The following is a 23327-nucleotide window of genomic DNA, read 5'->3' on the forward strand; positions in this document are numbered from 1 at the left end:
GAGGTGAAGAGTACAGTTACGCTAAGCAGCAATGTTCCTTAACCAGCAGCTTCAGGTTTTTAATCTGGAGCTTCTGGCCTTTTTTTATGGCAACAGAAATTTTGCTGAGCATTAGAGACGATGCAACATGAAATAGTTGCCACAACCACCAACCACTGAGAGAAGATTTATGCTGCAATTGAAGGGTCAAGACCCAGCCAGCCTGGAGCGGATTGTCACAGGCAGCCTCGCAGGATGGTGCTCCTCTGCCTGCAAACTCAGCCTGTCTCCCTGCTGTGAGAGCAGCAAGGGGCTCTGTGCTGGCTGGAGTGAGTGGACAGTCCACTCATGCAAAAAGGTGCAGTTGACACCCTCTGTCGCTAGCCCATAGTTCCTATTGGTGCCATAGCCACCTGACAAACTGGGGTCAGATGAGGGTTATGCGCGTACTTGGTGTTTGCTCTGGTCTTTCTAAGAAACAGACATTTGGTGGAGATTTTATTGAGATAAAAAAATGTAAGTCACAAGTGCCACAAGCTCTGAGATGCAGCAGTGTGGAAAACTCCGTATGTTTACCTTTCTCTCCTACTATATAATTTATGTTCATTTGTCTTCCCTGAATTCACTATCAGCTGAACAAGAAATTAAAATTTATAATCTCTAATGACTCTCTTTACAGATAAGGTCTGGAAACACAGCTGGTGTTCATGCTGTTGTCTCTTGACAGTTGGTGAGGCAGCTTGTTTCAGTCACAGCTGGAGCTGGCAGCAGCCCTGGCTTCCTCAGAGGCTTCCTGATCTCTGTTGAAATAGCCACAGCCAACCCTTCGGAATTTGGATTTGCAAACTCAGTAACCCATGCACTCAATTAACTGCAAAATGATTACTTTTGTCACGGATTTGTTAAAATGGTATTGACTGCTATTTAACAATTTCCTCCCAAAGAGATCAAGCAACTGTAGATTTCTGAAGGTTTAACATTGGAAATGTTTCATCTCTTCTTGCAGTATTTGACAGAAAAGACTTTTAATTTGATTTCTTCAGCATAAAATCTTAGTTCTTTCTGGTCTTCCATTCTCCTCTTGTCTAGAGTAGCTTGACACCCTGTCAGTCAGCTGAAATGAGTGTACTTTTCACTGGTAGCCTTATTATTTTCCACACTGGTTAATTATTATCCACACTTAGCCTGAAGCACCTTAACTGTTTGTATTGACACAGAAAGAAATGATAAAATTGAAGGTGTTTCATGACTACTTGCACATAGGAAAGTAACCGTTAGTGAATAGTTACTGAACGAACAACTCAGAAGTTAGTTCCAGCTGCAGAATATCCTTTCTTTCTACGGAAAAAGAGATACATTTTTGTCTGCAATGTAGTTATTAATAATTTCCATTGAATCATCAGTACACAGCATGTACTATTCAAACTTTTGAGTGGATGACTTACACAAGGAAGGTAATTAATTTTAAGAATAAATCAAGTAGAAATCAGAAAACATCTTTCTACATATGAAAACATGAAAATGAAAAAATAAGTTTTCATTATTTGTAAAACCAAACCAAACCAAATCAAACACCTGAAAGCTTTTAATTTTCTCTGATTTTTTTCTTCTGGGGGGCAGAAGGCATTTTCTTTTCTGCCAGTGTGACTGAAAACAGAAAGACAGGTAATATTTTAACCTAAAACCATGTGATTGCACTGCCTTTTCATTTTTGGGGAAAAAAAAGTGAGGCTGTTACCACCCCTCGTTGTGTTGGTTATTAAAACCACATTAACTAAAACCAACCAAACAAAGCAAAAAACCCCAAAACCAAAACATCATCAAAAACAATTTGGCTATGTCAGTTTTTATGAGTGTTCTAAAATTATCAGGCAATCAGTGTTCAATCTACAGTTTTGTAATAGTTCAAAGGTCAAAATCCTTGAACATATAATAAGTTGGCTGCTCAGCTGGACGGTTGTTTGAAATGCCGCATTAATGGAATAAAGGAGACTCTTACTGTAGGCTTAAGAGCTTAGTTCTCACAGTCTCTTGCCTTTTTATTTTCTTTGTACTCACGTGAAATATTAGTGTAGAACTTCTCAAGACTGCATCTATGGAACTTCATCAGATGACAGCAGGGATATGCAGGCAGCTCTGCAGTAACCTCCAACATGCTGTGAGCTGCAGCAGCACTACAGACCAGCAGTTATAGAAATGCTGTATGTTTACAATTATTTTTAAAGGAAAATTGCAGTGGCAGCTTGACTGTGCAACTCAGCTGAAACAGAAAACAGAGCAACCACATTTTGACAGGGATCAAAATCACTTCCAAAGGAAATTTTAATTTCACTGTAGCTATATTACAGAAAATACAGATTTTGCCAGAAACTATGGAAGTGCCACTCTTTTCTGAGTACATTGACAGCTAAAATAAATCTGCCATAGACTCCTCAAACCCGAGGAAATAAAAATCATTGTCACCTTAGAACTAAAAGTCTAATGTCAATATACATCTTATAATAATTTAAGAGATAATGGAAAATTAGATTCTTTTAGGAAGTTTAAGCATACTTTGTAAGTCTTGATGCTACTGAACACTCTTACATCTCTCAGAAACGGTGAGTAACACATTCCCTGGAGCTAGCAGGTGTAAGGTACACTCAGGCCCCAGAGTAACATCTGTACCACACACACTGACCCAACTGGCTTTCCCCACGAGCAGACAGTCGGTAAAAATGCCAACAGCGCTCCTCATCCTTGCCAAAGAGTGGGGCTGAATTTAGTGAGAACAAGCGCAAGGCGATAACGTGGAACAACATGGTGTCTGTCTAAATACAAGACCCAGAAGGGTACCCAACTACGAATTTCATCCTTGTGCCACTACACCCCCTGAGCACGGTCTGGAGGCAGTGAGCCCAAAGTCACCCCAAACGACGAGAAATGTCCCCTAGAAGCGCACTGAAGCCTCCGGCTGAGCTCCTGCTCCGCTTGTGCGGGTACCGGGCTGGCCCGATGCCCCGTGTGCGGGTTTCCGTGGGCGTGAGGGGTGAAGCCTGGCAGGCGTGGAGAGAAGCACCTTCAGCCTGCGGAGGAGCCCGGCAGCCGGCAAGCCCAGCTGCGGTGAGCAGAGCTGGGGTTGCAGACACGCACCGGGGTCTGGCAGCGTGCGGCCGGCGGCAGCGGCACCTCCCTCCTCCGCGAACACCTGTGCCGCCGCCGGGGCCGCCGGGCGCCTTCGGGGAAGGCCGCGCCGCCGCCTCCGCCCGCTTCCCGCGGCGGGGGTCGGGCAGCGGAAAGTTTCTCCGCGCTCCCTGGTAAACACGGCCCGGCGCCCTCCCCCGGCCGCTATTTTGGAGCGGCGTGATGTCACGGCGAGCTGCCGCCGCACCTCCGCTGGCCCCGGGCCCCGCGTCTCTGGCCCGCAGGGAGGGGCGGCCGCGGCCCGCCCTCACCTGCAGGAAGGGGGCGGGAGGTGGGAGGCAAACGAACGGGCAGGCAGGGAAGGAGGGAGGGAGGGAGTGTGTGGAGAAACAGCCCGCTCCCTCTGCTTGGCCGCGGCCAGCGGGGGTGCCAGCGGGGGGAGCGGGGGCCGCCGGCGGCCGCACTCCCGGGAGGGGCGGGGTCAGGCTGCCACGCTATTAATAGCCGCGGCGGCGGTCGGAGAGCAGAGCTGTGGGGACCATGCAGGGCAACGGGCAGCAAGCGGCAGGGAAGGGCCATGAGGACTGTGTCGATGGGATAGGGGCGGCCGACGGCGGGCCCCAGGCTGCGGCCGTGCCCATGCTGCCGGCCATGGAGGTGGCTGAGGAGCCGGAGAAAGCTCCGGGAAGCAAGAGCAAGGACCCCAACACCTACAAAGTACTCTCCCTGGTAAGGGCTGGCAGCTTTCCCCAGGGCTCCCCTCGCCGGCGAGTATGGGAGGGAGCGGTGCGGCTGTGGGCAGGTGTTTCGCCCCCCAGGGCTGAGGACAAGTGTCTCCCCGGCCTCTTGGGGACAAGAGAGTAGCTCATGGCGGAGCCTCCAGAACCTCCTGGGGAGTCTGTCCCGCCGGTCTGGAGCGGCGTTGGGAGGGAGAAGCCGCCCTCGGCACCAGCGGCTCCTCGGGAAGCCAAGGGCAGTGGTGCTGGGGACGCCTCCTGTCCATCCTGCCACGAGAGTTGGCTTTGGACAGAAGTGTGGTGCTTTCGCTTACGTTATTGCTCATAGACAGCGACCTGCCTCAAACGGGGGTTGTAATGTTTCAGTTTGTTTTACTCTTTTGGCAGCACTCAGGATTGAATTGTCTCAATTATTTTGTAGTGTTAATGATTGTCCCATTTTCTGTCATGTGGTTTTAACTGTTTGGCATGGGGGCACACTGGGGAAGACAAAACCGGGTTAAAACAGGAAACTATATCTGGAAAAGCTAAAAAGAGCTCAAGAGCAGAAAGGATGTAAGAAGTGTAAAAACATGCACATCACTGAATTTGAAGCGCTGTGGATTCAAAGTTTGTCTCCAAGTGCTACTTGGAGCCCCTTTCAGTCCTGGTTTGAAGGCCTTGGTGGCCAAAGCCATTGTTAGCAGGTAGGTCACTTTCCAGTTTTAGCCATTCTGCTGTATTATAATTATCCTTCCTGTAGAGATGTGAAAATAAGAACTTCTAGACTGCCTAGAGTGATCATTGTGAGTCTAAAATCATTATTAAGGTAAAAGAACGGCAGCATTCTTGGAAGGAAGCTTCAGTGGAGCTGCAGCAGACTTTATATATATATAATCAAGATGCCTTTCCAAATTTACCTATAGCTTTGCCATCTGGTTACTGTTTCAAACGAGCCATCTACTGTATCATAGTGACTACATGTTGGATGTACTTTCTCGCAGGATGTGTGTTAAGATGTGTGTTAAGTTGTATGTCAGAGTTTGTCAGAACATTATCAGAAAAATACCAAAATTCATGAGGGTCTATGGTAGTTGTCATGTAGGAGACTATTTGCAAATATTTTGATGAAAAATCCTCTTAAATAAAGATAGTGGTTTGTAGCTTGTGTCATTACTTTGTTATCTTTGTTATCTGGAGTAGAGGTTGTGCCATAAAAATCATCACAGTTGGATGGTGAAAACAGCTCAGCTTTTTTTTCAGGCTTAGAAATAGGTAGTAATAGTGGAAAATAATTACATGCTATTCAAAACCTATTGTTGCTTGGAGCTTTTTAGGCTCTAATGCCACAAAATTATTAGAGATGCATAGCCACTTAGAGACTGGAGTTCAGCATGAGTTAAGAGGTTTACAGGTACTTACCCCTCTGAATTAAGTCCTTATTTTCCAAACCATTGCTCTTCCTTGAGAATTGGCAAAACCTTCATCCTGTGCTGTCTGAAGTGTCAGAGTGAAATATATGTCAACTATACAGAAATAGTTTTAAACTTCTAAATATAAACAACCATGCAATACTGTTTTTGGCTGTTGCAGACACTGAGATAATTTATAACATTCAGTGAGAACTTGAAAAACTTTGTAAATACTGCAGGTGATATTGGATTGAGTAAAACAAGAATATGTTAGAAAGTGGAAAACCAGAGACAGAAATGTAAGTTTGTTGTTTCTCATAAGCCAGTGCATTTATAATGCATTGATGATATTGTCTCCGTGCTTAGTGTTTTGGGTTGGGCAATGTGAAACTATAAGTGACTAGCCATAAGTAAACTCCCTTTGCCTGCATTTACCTTAGTTGTATGCACTGTTGCTTTCTTTCTTTGGGTAGATAAATTTACCCCAAACCAGTTTTTCTTCTATGTTGAATTTTTTGTATAAACTGACGAGTGCATTTCTGGTGATCAGAGAATACTTGAATTACTTTTTTCACTTTCCTGGAAAGCATAGACTGGTTTGCATTCCCCTCTTCCCTATCCATGTGGTTGCCACCCATAGATGTTTGCACAATTCATGAACACAACCTAGATGTTCCCAGCTTCCGTCCATGAGATGACCGTACTCAATTAGAGACAAACTGTAGAATTCCCATGCACAAAAGGTTGTATCCTGTAGAGTCTACCCATGGGTTCTGTTGGTTGCTCCAGAAGCCTCTGTGTTATGTGGCAGTACTTGGTTGTTAGCTGAATGTGTGTTGATTGAGGGAGGATGTAGGCAGGTAAGTGCTATAGAGTCACCTCCACTTCTAACAGCGTGTGTTGTGGCAGGCATAACTTTAAGTTCTGCCCTAGGTTTTCATACCATACGGGTTGCTTTTCTGTCTCTGCTGCGCAGGGAGGATTTTGGAAATGGTGGGATAGACCAACAGGGCTTCAGTAACCCATGGTGCTTCCCTGAGGCAACAGAATTAAAACATCCATCTTTGAGCAATCATGGGACATGGTGCTCCTTTCATCCATTTATCTAATGTCTGTGCACACCTTTTCATTTAGTGTCTTGCCAGTTTTCCAAGCTCATGCCTTTATCCCTTGAAGCCCAAGGAGCTGTCTGCCTGTTTGTGGTCTCTCCAGGCTCACCCGTTGCTGTTTTGTGACTGAGTAGTATCCTGCTGTTTAAGAGCAGTGTAACTCTTGCTTAGGTTTGAGGTTTTCTATTCCGACCTGACAATGACTGTCAGGCTTTGCATTTGGTCTGATTCACTCGTTCCATTAAAACAACATTTTCCATGCGTTTATAACAGCCAAAACATTGAGGAAAAAGTAACAAAAATAGGCAGTGTTTCTTTCTGACAGCTTCAGGCTTTCTTTGTCAGAACTGGAAAACTCATTTAAACTGACGCTTTTGTTAGAAAAATTTGTAAGGAGTTTTTGCAACTGGAGAATTCCTGATGAGAAAAAGAATTATAAAAAAAATCCAGGTAAGGTCCAGGCTGAGACATTGAAAGTGTGTTAGTCTCCTCTAAAGAGAATAACTCAAGCATTTCAGAGAGCATAAAGATGATAATTGTGAATTTTTAAAAAATGTAGTGGTAAAACACTTGGAAATATTCTGTAAGACTGGGATTATTTTTTCCTTGTACTTTTTTTCATTAAGGCAGTCCAGTCCTTTTTTTAAGACTAGTGTTTTATGCGTGTGCCAAACACTAAGAAGTCTTCTGAAACTTTATTTTATTCAGTTGCCTTCTGCAATTCACTGAGAGGTTAGCTAGTACTTGTATGATATCTGTGAATTGAAATAGTTTTACTCAACAAATTAAGACAGTGTAACTCTTGGTTCATACTCCCAGAAAGCTGCTCTGTTTTGTGGATGCAGTGAGAAGTCATCCAGGATATGTGGTTGCCCTCCTGTAGGTTTGATTGCTTTTTCTTTTAGATGGTTAGTGAACTCTCTATGGGCCTGAGGATCAGACTGAGGCAGTAGGTGGGACAAGGCCTTGTAATCATCTGTGAACTGAAGCCGCTGAAGGTTACCACAATAAAGATGGTATCCTCGGGAGCCTCTCCACTGATCTTGGTTGTCTTTTTATCTAACAGTGAAAGTTAAGTGTGCTGGGCTGTACCCTGGGACTAGTGAAACAAGAGAGGTCTTTTCTTTCCTTATACTTAGCACTTGTTAGGTCCCACCTGGAATCCTGTGTCCAGGCTGGGGCCCTCCAGTACAGGAAATATCAATGCAACAAGAGTGAGTTCAGCAGAATGCCATCAAGGTGGCCCGGGGCTGGAGTTCTTCTCCTGTGATGAGTGTTTGAGCGGCCTGGGCTTGTTCAGCTTGGGGAACAGGTGGCTTGGGTGAGGAACACCTAACAGCAGCCTTCCCATACCTCAGATGTCATCAAGAAGATGGAACCAGGTTCTGTACTGGTGTGCATAGTGGGGAAAATGAGACAATGGCAATAAATTGAAACAACTGAGGTTCTTACTGGATATAGGGGGTGAAATCACTATGAGGATAATGAAGTATTGGAAAAGGTTGCACGGAGAGGTTGTGTTGTCTCCACCCTTGAAGTTTTCAGGACTTAACAGCACAAAGCCATGAGTAGCCAGGTCTGAATTTGGTTTTGACCCAACTTTGGGCAGGAGATTGGACTAAAACCCTGTTGAGATCCCTTCTAGCCTTATTCTATAAATCTGTTTCTAATTGTCAATTAGTCTCTATATTAATTTTAGTGTGTGAGGTCTGAATCATAAACTACCATAAATCACACATAAGTGAGACAGCCTCTGTCCAAGGGAGAGTATCTCTTCTCAATCAATATCTGCTATTACTGCAGTCAGGAGAGAGTCTAACTATAGAAGAGATATCTGTTGGCTGTCAAGGTATTTTATGTGAGTGCTGAAAATTTTTCATCATTTCTTTCTGAAATAACCCATAGCTCCTCTCTGCTCATACAGGGAAAGATGGGTGTGCCATGTCAGGATTTTGGAGACAGCTGTATATTTGTTTGTGTGTGTTTTTTTTTTTTTTTTTTTTTTTTTTGTTTTTGTTTTGTTTTGTTTTGTTTTGTGTGTTGGCCCAGGCCCTTCAACAGCTTGTTCTGCTCTCAGGTTTGGGCTCTTGAGAGTGGTGTGGTCACTGGGTGAACTCATCTGTCTTCTGCTGTTGCTGCAGTGCAGTCTTGACTACCTGGGGAAGTGCTGCACAGAAAGCTGGTTCCAAACTTGTGGATTTTTCCCTTTATGCTCATCAGACAGGCTTGGGAATAAACGTAACTCATGTGAGTAAAGACAATGGCAGGAAAGTGTTTGTCCCCAAACCTTGTATAAAAATCTTCAAGGGAGATTAGGGACTGCCTTTGTTTATAACTTTACTTGGAATTAATTTTAAATTTTATTGACAAGCTAGGTTGACCTTGGGTGTGGCTGTGTCATGGTCAAAGGTGTGATTGTGACTTTGCTAAGCACACTTCAGCTTGCTTTAATCTGGGTAGTTTATGTATTCAGCATAGACAAAACAGTGTGGAGTTCCAGACAGGCTGCAGGATGCTCTCTCTTATGTAGCTGAGCTGGAGGATTTAAGCCACCCGGAAGGTTTTGGTCATCCCTCAGTGCAGTGTGTGAGTGCTCCTGGCTTCCTGGACTCCAGCTGGAGTGCAAAGCTTGTTACAGGCTGAAGTACATCAGGCTGTGTGACTTGTGTGCCTCTGTCAACACTGCTGGCTCATTACCTGTCTGAAGACATCCACGTTGAGCCCAGGAATTTGAGTATAGACTGTCTGCTGATGGATTGGGCTGTAGTATGCTAGGATCAGCCAGTTGGTCCATCTGGGTAAGACAAAGGAGTGACTGGGGCCATGATTAGTGTCATGTGTGCTCAGACTTCCTGTTCAAGCATTTAGAGCTCTGACTCAATCCATGCCTTAGATCTTTCATTACATTTCTTCAGTTTTGCAGTAACAGTCTACATGTCAGGCACCAGATGATGGCAGGTAGTGCTGAAAGAGAAAGTAAAACTGTGTCCAGGAGGGACAAGGCAGACACAGGCAGTGGCCTCATTGAAAAGTGACAGCCTCACCATACCTAAGCAAGGTGAGCAAAGCAGGTTTGGGGATGCTAACCAGGTTCAACCAATAGTCTAGATTGCCAGATGAGTATATAGTGATGAGACAGGTCCAAGGTCAAGGAAGGAAGTAAAGTCTGTGAGTTAGGGTCAGGGTTGAGTACTTGGCCAGGATGGACTTTACTGCAGCGTGGCTCTGTCACAGCTCAGGCAGGGACAGAGGCAAGACCTGGCTAAAACAAGGTGAGGGGTGACTGCTGAAGCTTCTGCTAGCTTGTTCTTGAAGAGCTGTCTTCAAGGCTGGTTGAGGTTTCTCAAATAGTGCTGTCAACAGCTGAAACAGTGTTGGAGAGCTGGCCCCAAGCACAGGCAGCCAAACTCCTGGGAGGGGGTCTGTGTGCTCTTGGTCAGAACACCACCACCATGTATGGCTTTCTGATTCTAAAATAATAAGGAACATATTAATAGTTTAAATGTATAGTCTTTCTGTAGAGACAATTATTTAACTTGAATTCAGAACGACTTAGTTACTGTGCTAAAACTGTTAGATATCAGGCAAAGCCAACAGTATAAAAATTATGCAAGGCTTCCTTCCAACCCCTGCTCTTAAAATTTTTCCTTTGGCATTCTTTCACTAATATCACTAGTCTTACACAAGGAGTGAATTGTTCTGATTTGAGCTACCATGGGAGCTACGCTTCTGTTGCTTTCAACTGAAAGGAGAAGCAAATTCAAGGCTTTGAAAACATGAAAGCTGTGAAAAGCTTCTTACATTGGAGCCAATGTTGGAAATTAATATATTAATGAAATTAATATATTGGCAAACATCATGGTAGCTGTATGCTATGCATGGTGGATATATACTTGTTTTAAAGAACGTTTTGTCTGACAGAATTTGGCAATGTGTTGCATTTCAATAGTGTCCCATTTGAATGAAATAGTAGAATATATGACTTTCAGAGAAGATATTTTATAATGATCAATATTGGAATGGTAATTTGAAAACAGGTCAGGAAAGATATCAAAACAATGTAAAAAAATCACATATTTTCTGCACTGAGAAGCTAAAAATATTTTCATGCACAAGTGCTGCAAAGATCAGCTGTATAAAGTTTCCTTTAAGGATCCTTATATGACAGCAGTGGATTTTGTTGTGAATGGGATGTGGTGGAGGGCAAAGGAAAGTAGTGTAAGGAAGGACTTTTGGCAATTAGGCTATTGTTTAACTGTTGAATAGTGAATAATTTAGCTAAGGAGAAAAGGGAAGTAATAGGAAAAGATGAAATATTTGCACTTCTGAAGAAACTCAAGTGAGTTTGAACCTTGTCCCAGTTCTGCAAATTGACCTGTATAGTGATTTCTAATATGTGGTAGTATTGGGGTACAAGTTTGTGTTAAAGGTTATTTGTTGTTCATAGAATAACAGAGTATAATGTTGTTATAGCTGCTTGTACAAAAGTCAATAATCAAGCCCAGCCAGTTATCTTTCATTGTGCTTTTTATCCCTGGTGTGGTCCAGTGCGCCAGTATTTGAGTCCTTTTCTGGCTGAAATTTGTTTCCATGTTGTGAAGTGTCAGAATTTGGTAGTCTGCCTTTTGTTTTTTCAGGGACTGTATTCAAAGGGTGCAGAGGTAAATAATGGTCTCTGTCAGCTTTGGCTTTTGTTTTGGGAAAATGGGCAAATGGTTTAGGGCTAAAGATGTGCCTGTGATTGATACCAATGTGCTTAGTAAAGACCCATAGTGAATGGCTTTGAAACTTGATTTGTTTAATCTTCTTCCCATACTGCTTTGTAGTTCTGTGATTTTTTTTGACATTTTGACATTCTTAGTGTTTTACAGGATTTCTTCACTTGCTCTTTAACTTTGTTGTGTCTGCATGCTCAGCCTGATGTTGCTGTCATGGTGGCAGTAGCAACAGCATCTGTCATCAAAAAATGGAGGTGAATATAGGTTTACTTGGTATATTTGGTGATATTATCAGCATGCAGTAGAAGCAGTCCCCATTTATGCTGTTATTACTACAACTCTCATGACAGTGCTAGTTGGAACAGCTTTAGCTTTATTCTTGAAAACTGATTTTTGGAATAGGAAGAGCATGAAAATGGCTCAAGGCCATATTTTCTTCTCCAGTTTTGATTTTTATTCATGGGTCAAGTGCAGCTTGTTTGGACAACAGTTTTGAGTTGGCATAACACTGTCAGTTTCTTCTCTCTCTCTATGTAACTGTGCATTCCTGTGTGCATGCCACTAAAGCAGGTGGCATGTGGTGGTCTTTGTTCTGTGTTCATAGTCTGCTGTGCTGAATAAAGAATTGTGTTTGAAAGTACATTATATACTTCTCTCATAAATCAGCATCAGTTTTCCATCCTGTCTGTCTCTAGGTTTTGACAAGAAACCTACCTGCTGATTAAATAGCAGAATCAACTGCTATCTGCTTTCTGGGAATTTAAGCAGTTTTGTTTCATGTTCTCTGTGGCTAGCATATAGTTGCACTTCAGTTTATCTCTAAATTCTCCTATGACATAAAATACACTGAAAAACAAAACAGAAGGGGTAAAATGTGTGTGCTTTGACATCTCATGTGTTATTGTCTTCCAGGAGAATATATACCTATACAGTTGGACAAGCAACAAATAAGAAAAATATTTTAGATTTTAGTTGCCAGATGCTACCTCTCTATCTTTTTGTCTCTTTCTTGTTAAAAAACAGATGTTGAATAGTTTTGGCAAGTATTCAGAGAGCTATAGTACAACGTCTTCTCATAATTTTCTGCTGAATGAACAGTTATCACTCTTTGGTAAGCTCTGTGAAGGCTTTTTATAATACCTTTCAGCAGCTTAAGCTACCTTTAGAACATTCTTGTCCTTTGAATCATGTTAGGTTGCAATAGTATGTAATAATAGTCTTGAACATTAAATAGAAGCAGAGAGAGTAGACATTCTGCGTGCTGTTTTAAGAAGAAAACCAATAATCCATATATGTTTTTAGAGTGAGTCTTTTCAGCTCTGAAAATGTTTTGGGTCTAAGTTCCAGCTTTTCCATCCACTAACTTGAGCATAATTCAGTCACCTTCAGTGTCTTAGAGCCCAGAAGGAGGAGGAGAACTGCTGAGGCTCTCAGGTCCTCGTTGTCCTAAGTGTGGAATGTGGATCAACAGAAGTAAGGCTTTGAAGAGCATTAAAAATATTTACAAATGTGGAAGGAAGAAATGAGTGGTACAAGAAGGAAGTGGTGTACTTGTTTTAGTGCTGATAAGTGGTTTTTTTTGTTGTTGTTTGTGTATTGTTGTTGTTTTTAATATTATTTATTTAGCTATGTAGCTGTGCTGGTGTGAGTGAAGTATTCACCTCCTTTCAGTAGTCTTTAAGTATCACCTGCTTTTGAGTAAAACTGAGCTGTTGGGGGGTGGGGGAGCAGGGTTATCCTTGTTTAAAAATAACTTGTACAAGCATTATGCTGCCTCTGGCAAGTGTGGATAAGGCTTCTTCTCTGTATAGTGTGCTTTCTGCTTTTTTAACAATACCTTTTTAAAGACAGAAAGTGACTCTGTTCTTACTTGAAATTCATTATTTGTTACTATGTTCTTTACACTTCTGCAGATGAGATTCTTTCTCAAAGGTATTTCAGTGTTAAGGTCCAGGTCATTAGTCATCTATTCTACATGCACGAAACAGTGAAAACATAGTATGGCCTTCACAGATTCCAGTGGTTTTGGAAAATTCCATGGGTTTTTGTAATACTGGCATTACAGACCCAGTTGAGACGTTCTCCCTTCATGGATAGATGTGACACAACTGTGAGAGTCAATCATGGAGATTAGAGTGGAAAAACGTTGCTTTGTGTTGCTGCTTTGTTAATTGTGTTGTTGTTAATGGATGTGCCTGAAACCTTGGAGTGCCAAGTTTTGTTGGCCATGGAGCACTAGGAATGAAGAAAGGCAGATGGAAAACAACTGAGTGCATGGTAGGTAAAGAGTGAGGAAGACCAATGCAGAAAGAAACTTGATTCAGAGTGATTATTACTTAGAGGAAATATCAATGCATTCTTTGGCAAAGAAAATGCAGAATAGAAGAGAGGGAGTAGGAGAGGCAGACAGAGCTAGGGAAGAGTGAAAAGGAAGGGCTGGTAGCACTGGTGGTGTAAAGGAAGAGTAAAATATGATACCTAAGGCTGGTAAGACATTTCTTTGTATGTCCCTAAGACCTGTACAGTTGACCACTCTTCTTGGGATCTGGTGTCTGCAGCCTGTGTGCCTGCAGGCTCTGTGGCCCCTCCACCAGCTCCCCAGAACCACTGCAGAGAAATTATCTTCAGCTGCAGTTTTAGAGATGGGTGATGGAAATGATCTGCTCTCTAACCATGTTATCATATTTCCATCTGCCCAGCTCAACAGGCTTTTGAAATGTTTTCAGAATTGCAGTTTTCCAGACACTGAACCACCTATTCCCAGCCACTATAATGTTTACAAAACAAAGCTTTTATTGCTTCCTCCCACATAAAGGAAGCAGTGATGGGACAGAGATTCATCCCTAGATGACAATGTTTCTTGATTCCAAAACAAACTTTCTAAAAAATATTTTTAAAATGAAAAGGGACACTTTCTTCCCTGCAGTTGTTACCGTGTTGGTTTAAAAACATTTCTCAGATATTATATTAAAACCAAATCTGACATTTTGTCCTAGCAATCTCTCAAGTTACAGACCACAGAAAGTTCATGTGTTGCTTTTGTGTACAACAAGGCCAGGTTCTTTAATTTTATTTGCCTTCCTACTAAATGTTGGATTCCTATATTCTTTTGTAATTGCACCTTTTTCTGAGCTGTTGCTTTCTCTTTTGAGGGGAAGAATATAGGAGACAGAAAACAGGTAAGAGTTTCTCCTTTTGCTTAAGAAGGCAGATTAAACCTTGAAGGCAGGAGTTATGTTGACAGTGTAGTAGTAGCTAGAGATTAGAGTTTGGTGCTTGCAGTAGAATGCTGCAGGGTTCTAATGAGTTTCCTAATAGTAAATCTTAAACTACATATACAGCTACTTGTCTTCAGATAGATTAAAAAAATATGTATTTTTTACACAGCAGACTGAAGCATCGCAAATCTGAGCTACATGCATGTAAGATGATTCAGGTAATATTAGTAACCTGCCTGCCGCAGTTTGCAAGAAGCAAAGTGAATTAGTCCACATTTGGGCTGCAGCAGTGAGATGGCTTTCTGTACCTGGGTGACATTTAAAGCTAGCTTGAACATTCCTCGTCATCTGCAGAGCTGATAGTCTTAGAGTTTTTGCACTGACAATAGGTCACCTACTAGTGTAACACCTCTTGCTGTGTCTAGTCAGGACTGCTGCTGCTTTTGGCCAGAAATAGTTGCTCCATGTTGTTCCAGCTGAACATTTGTGTGGATATATCCACGTGACTGAAGTAATTCAGACTTGAGATAAAGCTTTGATTCCAAGCCTTAAACACTAAGCTGCAATTACATGGTATAGCCCACTACCTTAAGTTGACTGCCCCAGAACACTGTCAAATGCTTTACCTCATTTTTGTGAAGCTTCTCTTTAGAGCACTGAAGAAAGAAGAAGGTAAAGAAAACAGTGTGTGTTTGGGAAGCTTTAGTATTTTGCAGTAAAATATTTTCAAGACTAAAATTTAAGTTAGTGGGACTAATGTTAAGAAAGCAAAGGCTTGAATGTAATGAGTCAATAGAAGTTCCCACATGTTCGTTTATTGTAGATGGACATGGTAAGAACCTGGACAGTATTTTCCCATGTGTATAGGTAGGAAATTTGAGAGAAGAACTGATTTATAGTAGAGACATGAAGAAAATTTGTAGTATGCCGTGATTTGTGACTCTGAGGTTTTTGGAGTATTGCTTGCAGGAAACGCAAGTTCCACTATTGCATCAAATGGCATTACCATTTTGTAGTATTTCCTACCCAAAAGAACATTCATATGCCTCAGTGAACATAATCCTTTCATGTTTTTGCTTGTTGGAATTAATTATGTTCATGGAAGTATAAAACTGAAAATCTGGAATACAATACAAAACTGTGATTTATTTATTTATTTAGAATTTTTTTTCTTGTAACATTTGGTGCCAAAATCTCAGGAATTATTTGTGAGAACTCTAGTGAGGATTTATCTGTTTTAGTTGGGAAGTATTTTAATGCTACCACTTTGAAATAGGTTTTATTTAGATGTTTATTTTAATTTGGTGTCACAATTGGATTCCTGGTTTAAACATGCGTTACCTACACTGAAGCCCCATAAGGGAGTATTAATAGTCCATGTAACTGGCACTGTGATGTCCTTTCATTACAAGGATGTCTTAGGTGGCATAAGTCCTATAGATGATGTAGCTGTTTGCTGATATTGGAATAGAGCTCTTAGAGTACGTGTGGGTGTTGTTTGTTTGAAAGCGTGTTTGTGGTTACATGTCAGGGGATGTTCTAATCTTTGATCTTAGAAGCAGGACCTGGTGGGAGTAGACAAGCAATGTATCATTGCCGTGAAATAATAAAATGTTCTCAAGTTGGCTTTTTAAAAACAAGTGAACCAATTTGTAATTTCCAAATAATATATAAGTTAAAAAGACTATAACAGGTTTTGTGCTCTCCACTGATTTTGCTGGGCTTTGATATCCTGCTTCTGATGTGCTACCTACCTAGCTGTGCATGTGCTCTTATCTAGGTGATATTTCATATGGAAGACTTCAAAGGTCAGAATAATTTACGTGGAAGATAATACTTTTGATACTGACTTAGCAGAAAATGTCTTTGATATGGCACATGTTATTATGATTAAAAAAAAAAAAAGGCAAGTGCAAGACTCTGCTGTTATGGTCATTCCTGACAGCTGGGTTAATGGAGACTTGCGCTTCATTATTCGTTGTAGTGTTTCTGAGTGCACTGGTAATGCCTGACTTCTTGTTTTCCTCATTCTTTTTGTTATTTTCTCTCTTTCCTTGTCAATTCAGAGATGGATTTGAACTCAAAAAGTACTTATTTCTCTGCCAGACTTTGAGTTGAATAATCTGATTCCAGACTTGCCTGATATTGAATTATAAGCCAAAGCTTCATGAGGGCCAGTCTATCAATGGATCATAGAATGGTTGGGGTTGGTAGAGACCTCTGGAGATCCTCTAGTCCAACCCACCTGCTAAGGCAGGTATGCCTAGAGCAGGTTGCACAAGAATGTGTCCAGGTGGGTCTTGAATGTCTCCAGAGAATGAGACTCCACAGCCTCTCTGGGCAGCCTGTTCTAGTGCTCTGGTACCCTCAAAATAAAGAAGTTTCTCCTCATGTTTAGATGGAACCTCCTGTGCTTCATTCTGTGCCTATTGCCCCTCATCCTATAGCTGGGCACCACTGAAAGGAGTCTGGTCCCATCCTCTTGACATACACCCTTGAGATATTATTCCTTTTTTTTCGTTAATGCTACGTAGGTAGTATTTTTGATCTTGATTAACATGTTTTATGATAATTTGCACTTCACAAATCCAGAATAAGATCTGAATTTCGATTCTACACATTCCAGAAATTGCTTTCTTACTGTCTAGTAACTGCTTAGTGAAGAAAATTGTGTTGTGAACTGTATAACTGTATATTTGTTAAAACCAGCACAAATAATTTTTATTTTGTTTGTATTTTTTTTTTACTTAAATGTACAGACTTTAAATACATAACCTTGAGAAATAATTAGTTGTATTTTTAAATGGGATGAGTTTTTTGGCACATCACAACATGATTCAGGCATCATACTAAAAAAACTGACTCGGCAGCTTTTGCTGTTAGGAGGAAAAAAGGGAGAGACTTTGTATAGACATGTACATGAAGTTATTGAAGTGTTGCTTGAAAGCAATTTTTCCTCAGAAAACAATGACTGGAAAGATTACATGTACTGTTTCCTCCTACCCATACTTCCCCAAATACTTCTGAATAAGAGATTCTGCATTGAAGTGCCTTCTCTTTTGGGACTTTTGGCAAACTACCTTATTACATTCTACTCTTGAACAGAATAACCATCATGAGTGCCTTTTTGGCTTTCATGGACTCTTGAATTACTGTATTTGCAATTACAATATATATACTTCTCCTGAAGAGTATATGAACCCCATCTAATACTTAATGATGTTAAAAAGAACCTTTCCCTGTATTTGAGTAGGCATTAGATCTTGCCCTAAAACGCTGGGCAAAGACAATATGGTGCTTCGTTTGATAACTTGTATGCATTTAAAATCCAAAATAAACATGGCCATAGTTTCTGGTCACTGTAAGACACTGGTCAGTCTTACGTGACATCCCACAGTTGCTTACCATGGTGTGGACCAACATCTAGTATGAACTAGATCCTAGGAAGTGGGAAAAGGTTTTCCTGCTCAAGAAAATTATAGGTATCACTTAAGGCCCATGCCTTCTGTTTGTAGTCTGTGGTCAATGGCAAAACTTCACTTTCTTAGAACAACCTAGGAGGAAGGAAGAAATGGAACAAAGAAAGCTTTCTACAAAATTTATGTATGAGTAACTGGAAATATCTTGATTTTTTTTTTTTTTTTTTTTTTAAATTTGTGAGAAAGAAATATATCATCAGGTATACATGAAATAATTTGATAAGACATGAAATACATAGGCCCAATCTTTAGAATATTCATGTTCATGCAACAGTAATTAATTGCAAATAACATAACTACTTGTGTGAGTGAAAACTGCATGTGAAAGCAGTGAAATCAGCCTCCTAGTCTGCATGTTAATTGTTTTCAGTACAATCATATAGCATTATAGAGAAAATGAGGGCTTACAAAACCATTCAGTGGTCATTGAATATTAATTTTTTTTCCTTCCTGTCCCACAGGTACTCTGTGTCTGCATGTTAACAACAATCCTAGGATGTATATTTGGCCTGAAGCCTAGCTGTTCAAAAGATGGTAACAAATATGTCTTTTAGTAATATTTCTGAGCTTTTTTTTTTAATTTTTGTCAATTAATTTTGATATTATCAGAATGCCACCCATTCTTACTGCAGCAAGGGAATTGGATGCATTGCTTGAATCAGTTTCAGTTACAGGGGAATGAAAATACCAGGAAATAAACGTCAGGTGTACTCAGTACTTGTGTGTGCTGACATAGGAGGTAAACAGATCCTGGCACTCATTGTCTGGTCTGGCAACTTCCTTGTATCCCAACTATGACTGTGGTGATGTCACATGGCTGTTTTTTTCTCAGTTCACTATAAAAAAACCCCAACAATTTCTATTTCATGTTGTCCTGGAACATCGGGTTTTCATCTTTTCCAGTCAATTATGGGGGGGGGGGGGGGGGGGGGAAGGGAAGTTATTTTTTACTGGTTGAAATTGTAGGCTGAAAATGTGGTGGAATTCCTCTGGCTGTTTTCTGTCCTGAAAAATATCTTTTTTTCAATGGTGAAGTTTCTTCAGGTAGAAGATTATGGATGATATTTTAAGAAATCAAACTTTGCTTTGGTAACAACTATCTAGAATGATTTCAAAGTCGATTTGTTTAACAAACTGTCCCACAATGATTTTTAACCAAAATGCAGATTATGAATTTTCCACAAGAGTTCCCATTTCATTATGGCTTTGCCATACTGGCTTATTATCTCATTTTCCTAATACTGCATACCTTGAGATTTTTGCGAAGAGGCACCAAATGAATGAAGAATTTGCCTCGTTCCCTTCTGGTGATTGCACAGGATGAAACAGTCTGACCAGCTACTTAAGCATTAATGCTTCACATCACCATTGAGCAGTACAATCAAGTTCATGTCTCTTGTGTTTGGTTTGAAACAGCCCTTCTGTGTTTTGAGATAGTACCTTAACCATGGTACAGCAGGATGTGGAACTGGGGCTTCTTTTGTTCCTCTGATTTGTATGAAGACATTCAACCAGAGCATGAGCATGGGAGAGTTGCAAGCATAGCCAATGCAGTCTAGATTCTAATTAATGTTTACTTGTAGAAAGTGGAAATTGTCAGGCCCAAAGGTGGAGATCAGTGTTCTCTGCAAGAGCATTTCACTGTTAAGGGCACCCTTACTGAAAGCCTACGTTCAGATTTCCTTCGACAGAGGTCTTCCATGTTCTGAATGACCATCCTTTTATCTTCTGGTGACACAGAAAGGCAGAGACAGTGACAACTGGAGTTGTGGTCTTCTGTTTCACTTGTTTTTGCCAATAATGAAATGCTGTGTTCCTGCTAAAAAGGAACAGAACCCTGTGTTCAGTATGATGAAAAAAATTTTGTTCAATAAGAGAAAGTAAACACTGACTTGTATGAAGAGTTTTCTTTTCTTTTGGCTGTCACTGTTCCTGCAGACATCCCATAAGTTGTGGAATGACTAGCTGTGTTGTTCCACATGTTGACCTTTATTAATTTCTTTTGCTTGTTGACTGACTTGGGCTCAGCCACTGACATCTAACATTATTCCAATATTACAGTGAAAACCTGCAAAGGTCGTTGCTTTGAAAGGACCTTTGGAAGCTGCCGTTGTGATAAAGATTGTGTGAAGCTTGGAAACTGCTGCTTAGATTACCAGGAAACATGTATACAACCAGGTAAGGATGGAAAAAAGCTATGGGGGTGAACTGTCCTGTTCTGTGACATGGGACAGCTTTGTGTATGTGAGCACTGTTGTGGTCAGGTGCCCATCACCCCTGATTTCTGCCAGATGGGCTGTGAGTGCAAGCGGTGGGCTGCTGAGCAGCAGGGTGCTTTCATGCCGGTGGTGTCCCCCTGTTTGTGCTCTTTTCCTTGCAACCACGGGTGGAGTTGCAGTGGTGATGGCAATACTGGGGACTCCTGAGGAAACATCAGGGCTCTGGTGCAGCTGTGAGACACAAAGCAAGCTTGTGTTTCACCCAGCCCCAGACTATGTAGGAGCTGACACAGCCAGTAGGCTGGCTTTCCTATAGCTCCTGTGCAGAGAGAGGCTGTGAGGGACCCCCTCCCCCTCGCTAAGAGGGGGCACAAATGGAACTCGACATCTGAGCCAGCCTTTTGTTCTCTGTCCGGGGGTGAAAGAACAGTGACCCGCATTGTCCATAGTGTCAGGGACAGCTCCCACGCTCTCAGGCAAGCCAGGAATAGAAGTACATTCTGTATATTGCATCTTCCTGTCATTGCCTGTGTGGAAAAAAAAAAAAAAATAAAGGAAAGGACAGAGCAGCTCTGTGAAAGCTGCTCTTGCTCCTTACCCACCTACCTGGGCCCTCTGCCCTGTTACTCTGCAGCTTGAGTGTGAAGCAAGGGTCATGTGCTGGCCTTTGGGATAAGGCAGGATGACAAAACAGTTTGCACTAACAGAGAGTGACCGCGAAGTGAGAAGCGGTTCTCATCATTTGCCAGAACACAAAGGTCGGATAGGCAAAGGTGTGAAAAACACCATGGGGAAATTTTACAGGGAAAGATTTTAGTGTTGGGTAGTAATACTAAGGACAGAACTTGACTTGTTTTCTCTGATTTAGTTTTGCCTTGGTATTCCACATGCAACATTCTTTTCAGTTAACTATCTTTCTTCATACTCCTCTTTATGTGTATTTGTAAAACTGATCAATGTAGTCTGACCCTGAAGTTAAAAATTTCAATGTTGACTTTTGAAACCAAACTATTAAACTGAGCTCAGATCCCTGCTTCAACTGACTATTATTGAAAGGTCCTCTAAACTGTGTAAAGGATTTTGCTTACAGAATAGTTGTATGGGATTTACTCTCCACTTTGTTTCATTATACCACTCTACCTCAGTTTAAAGCATTCCTTAAAAACAAACTGGAGAGTCTGTCTTAGCACTAAGAATGGCAATTCATTGCTTGGTGTTTTTTTTCTGTGTGTGTTGTGTGTTTTTTTTTGTTGTTTTTTTGTCGTTGTTTGTTTTGTTTTTTTTATATCTATTAGCTTTAGCATCAGTGAAAAATCAAATTCTGATTTCCAGATAATATCATGTAACTAGAGCTAGAGCCACAATCGAAGAAGGCATGCGTGAAGATCATGTATTGACTGTCCTATACCCAAACATTTACATTTGGCTTTCTTGTCTATGTTAAGACCTTCACTTAAGTATTCACTCAGTTGTTAAATTCATGTTAATCCTCACTAACTGCATAGGATCTACTTGTGTTTACAACTGATAACAATATGATTTCTTCATATGATACAATGTATTGGATGATTCTGTTCAGAAATATCAATCTGCTTCAGGAAAACAAACAAACAAACCCCAAATGTCTACTGAAAACAGCAGTGCAACTGAAGTCAGTAGGTTTTCCTGTGAGCTTATGTGCGTAGTCTCAAATAGTGGCAGAGTTATGCCTATGCCTAAGAGGTGTGAAAGAAGCTGGAGTGCTTGATGACAATGGCTAAAATCCTTTGACTTCAATGCAAGTCAGAACAGGTTACTGCTGCTCAGTGTTTTCTAGGCATTTCAAATTCAGACTCAAGTTTGGGGTTTTTCTGTGCGAGTTGTTTGGGGTGCCTCTTTATAGTATACATCTACCAGATTAAACCCACATAATTTACCATAATTAAAGAGGTCTGTAAAAAGGATTGTTTCTGTTGACCTCTTCTGATCTGTGATATTTATAGCCATACACTGCATGATTGTATTCAGATGGTTGTGCACTTGGATTATTTAGCCATGGTTTTCCAAAGTGCCAAAGCTTGTAATATTATGCATGCATGAGATACCTCAGAACTGTTTGTCAGTGAGTACACATTTGAGATAGAACTTAACACTCAGTTCAATAATTCTGCACTTACACTGATATTAGTCATTGTTCTGTCCTTCCCTCTTGTCTGTTTTTTAGCCCATATATGGAGCTGCAACAAATTCAGGTGTGGAGAGAAGAGACGACCAGAATATCATTGTTCCTGTTCAGATGATTGTGTGGAAAATCAAGATTGCTGTGTCAATTATAATACTGTTTGTAAAGGTAAATTTCCTCAACAAATTCCTACAGTCTCTCTTATATGTACCCTTATTTGTATGAAAAGAGCAAGGGCATAATATAATTTTAAAAGCATCCAATAAAATGAAAAACTTGCATTTATCAATAAGAATGTACTGTCTTAAAAATGCACTCATTTGTTTTAAGGAGAGGCAAGCTGGGTTGAAGAAGAGTGTGAGGACATTACTGAACCTCAGTGTCCAAAAGGGTGAGGATATTGTATATTTGCATAGCTCTGCTCTTTGCTTACACTTCGTTTTTGGGATTATTTTCCCTACTGTGCTTTCCTGGGACCCGCTTGCCTTTCTTATGCGTAGTAAGAGCAGCTGCCAGACAGAGAAGGGCACTTGTTCAGCAAGCATTTGGTAGAGCTTACTAATAGATCAGGTTGCTCTATCCCAGCAGCACTCCTGTATTCCAGCACTTGCTTGACTTGCAAGATATGCTTTGTTCCTGAACCCTGCTGTCTCACAGATGTGTGTGCTCTGGGCAGCTCTGCCTTGTGTCAGCCTTGTTGTTGTCCTACGGGCACTCCAGTACCCCTTGTCCCAAATATTTTGCGGCCCACCAGCAATCTCAGACTCCTAAGACTGCTTCTCTCCAGTAACTTCTAAAGACCTTTCCACTTCCTTGCTTGTTCCAGCCCCAGAGCTGCAAAATGTGGGCAGTTCACTGTCCTGATTTCACCAGCAGTGGGACAGCATTATTTGCAAGCTGTCTGAACTACTTTATTTAAAAGGTGTAAAATGCATTGGGATCCTTGTGTTTTCTGGCTCAGCTTCACGTTGGGCCTGCCACTCCTGCAAGTTATGTATAAACTGTGTGAGAAGTGACTCATCTATTTGATGGCGTCAGCGCTCAGGCTCAAAAATACAGCAAAGTTCCAGCCAGGAAAAAGACTGTGGGATCTACGAATTAAAGTTGACTGCAAACTATGATTGCATGTATAATTTATTAATAGAGGTGACTTAAACATTCTTGATTGAAAAGTGTCCCACTGGAAAATAGTT

General features: G+C 41.2%; 1 protein-coding gene across 2 annotated transcripts in view; it reads left to right on the plus strand.

Annotated features, from left to right (window-relative positions):
- ENPP1 (ectonucleotide pyrophosphatase/phosphodiesterase 1) overlaps positions 1 to 23327 on the plus strand; it is a 71810-nt gene that overhangs the window by 11624 nt on the left and 36859 nt on the right. Inside the window, exons 1-5 of one of the 2 annotated variants that reach the window (XM_013369329.3) lie at positions 3512 to 3831; positions 18216 to 18288; positions 19816 to 19932; positions 22177 to 22302; positions 22465 to 22525. In XM_013369329.3, coding sequence (XP_013224783.2) covers positions 3643 to 3831; positions 18216 to 18288; positions 19816 to 19932; positions 22177 to 22302; positions 22465 to 22525 — 566 coding nt within the window. In that variant the 5' untranslated portion in view covers positions 3512 to 3642. Of the gene's footprint in view, positions 1 to 3511; positions 3832 to 18215; positions 18289 to 19815; positions 19933 to 22176; positions 22303 to 22464; positions 22526 to 23327 lie in introns of those variants that run through there. The other variant, XM_065056991.1, reaches the window with a different exon arrangement.

The sequence above is a fragment of the Columba livia genome, chromosome 3 (genome assembly GCF_036013475.1).
Source record: "Columba livia isolate bColLiv1 breed racing homer chromosome 3, bColLiv1.pat.W.v2, whole genome shotgun sequence".
NCBI classification, from domain to species: Eukaryota; Metazoa; Chordata; class Aves; order Columbiformes; family Columbidae; genus Columba; species Columba livia.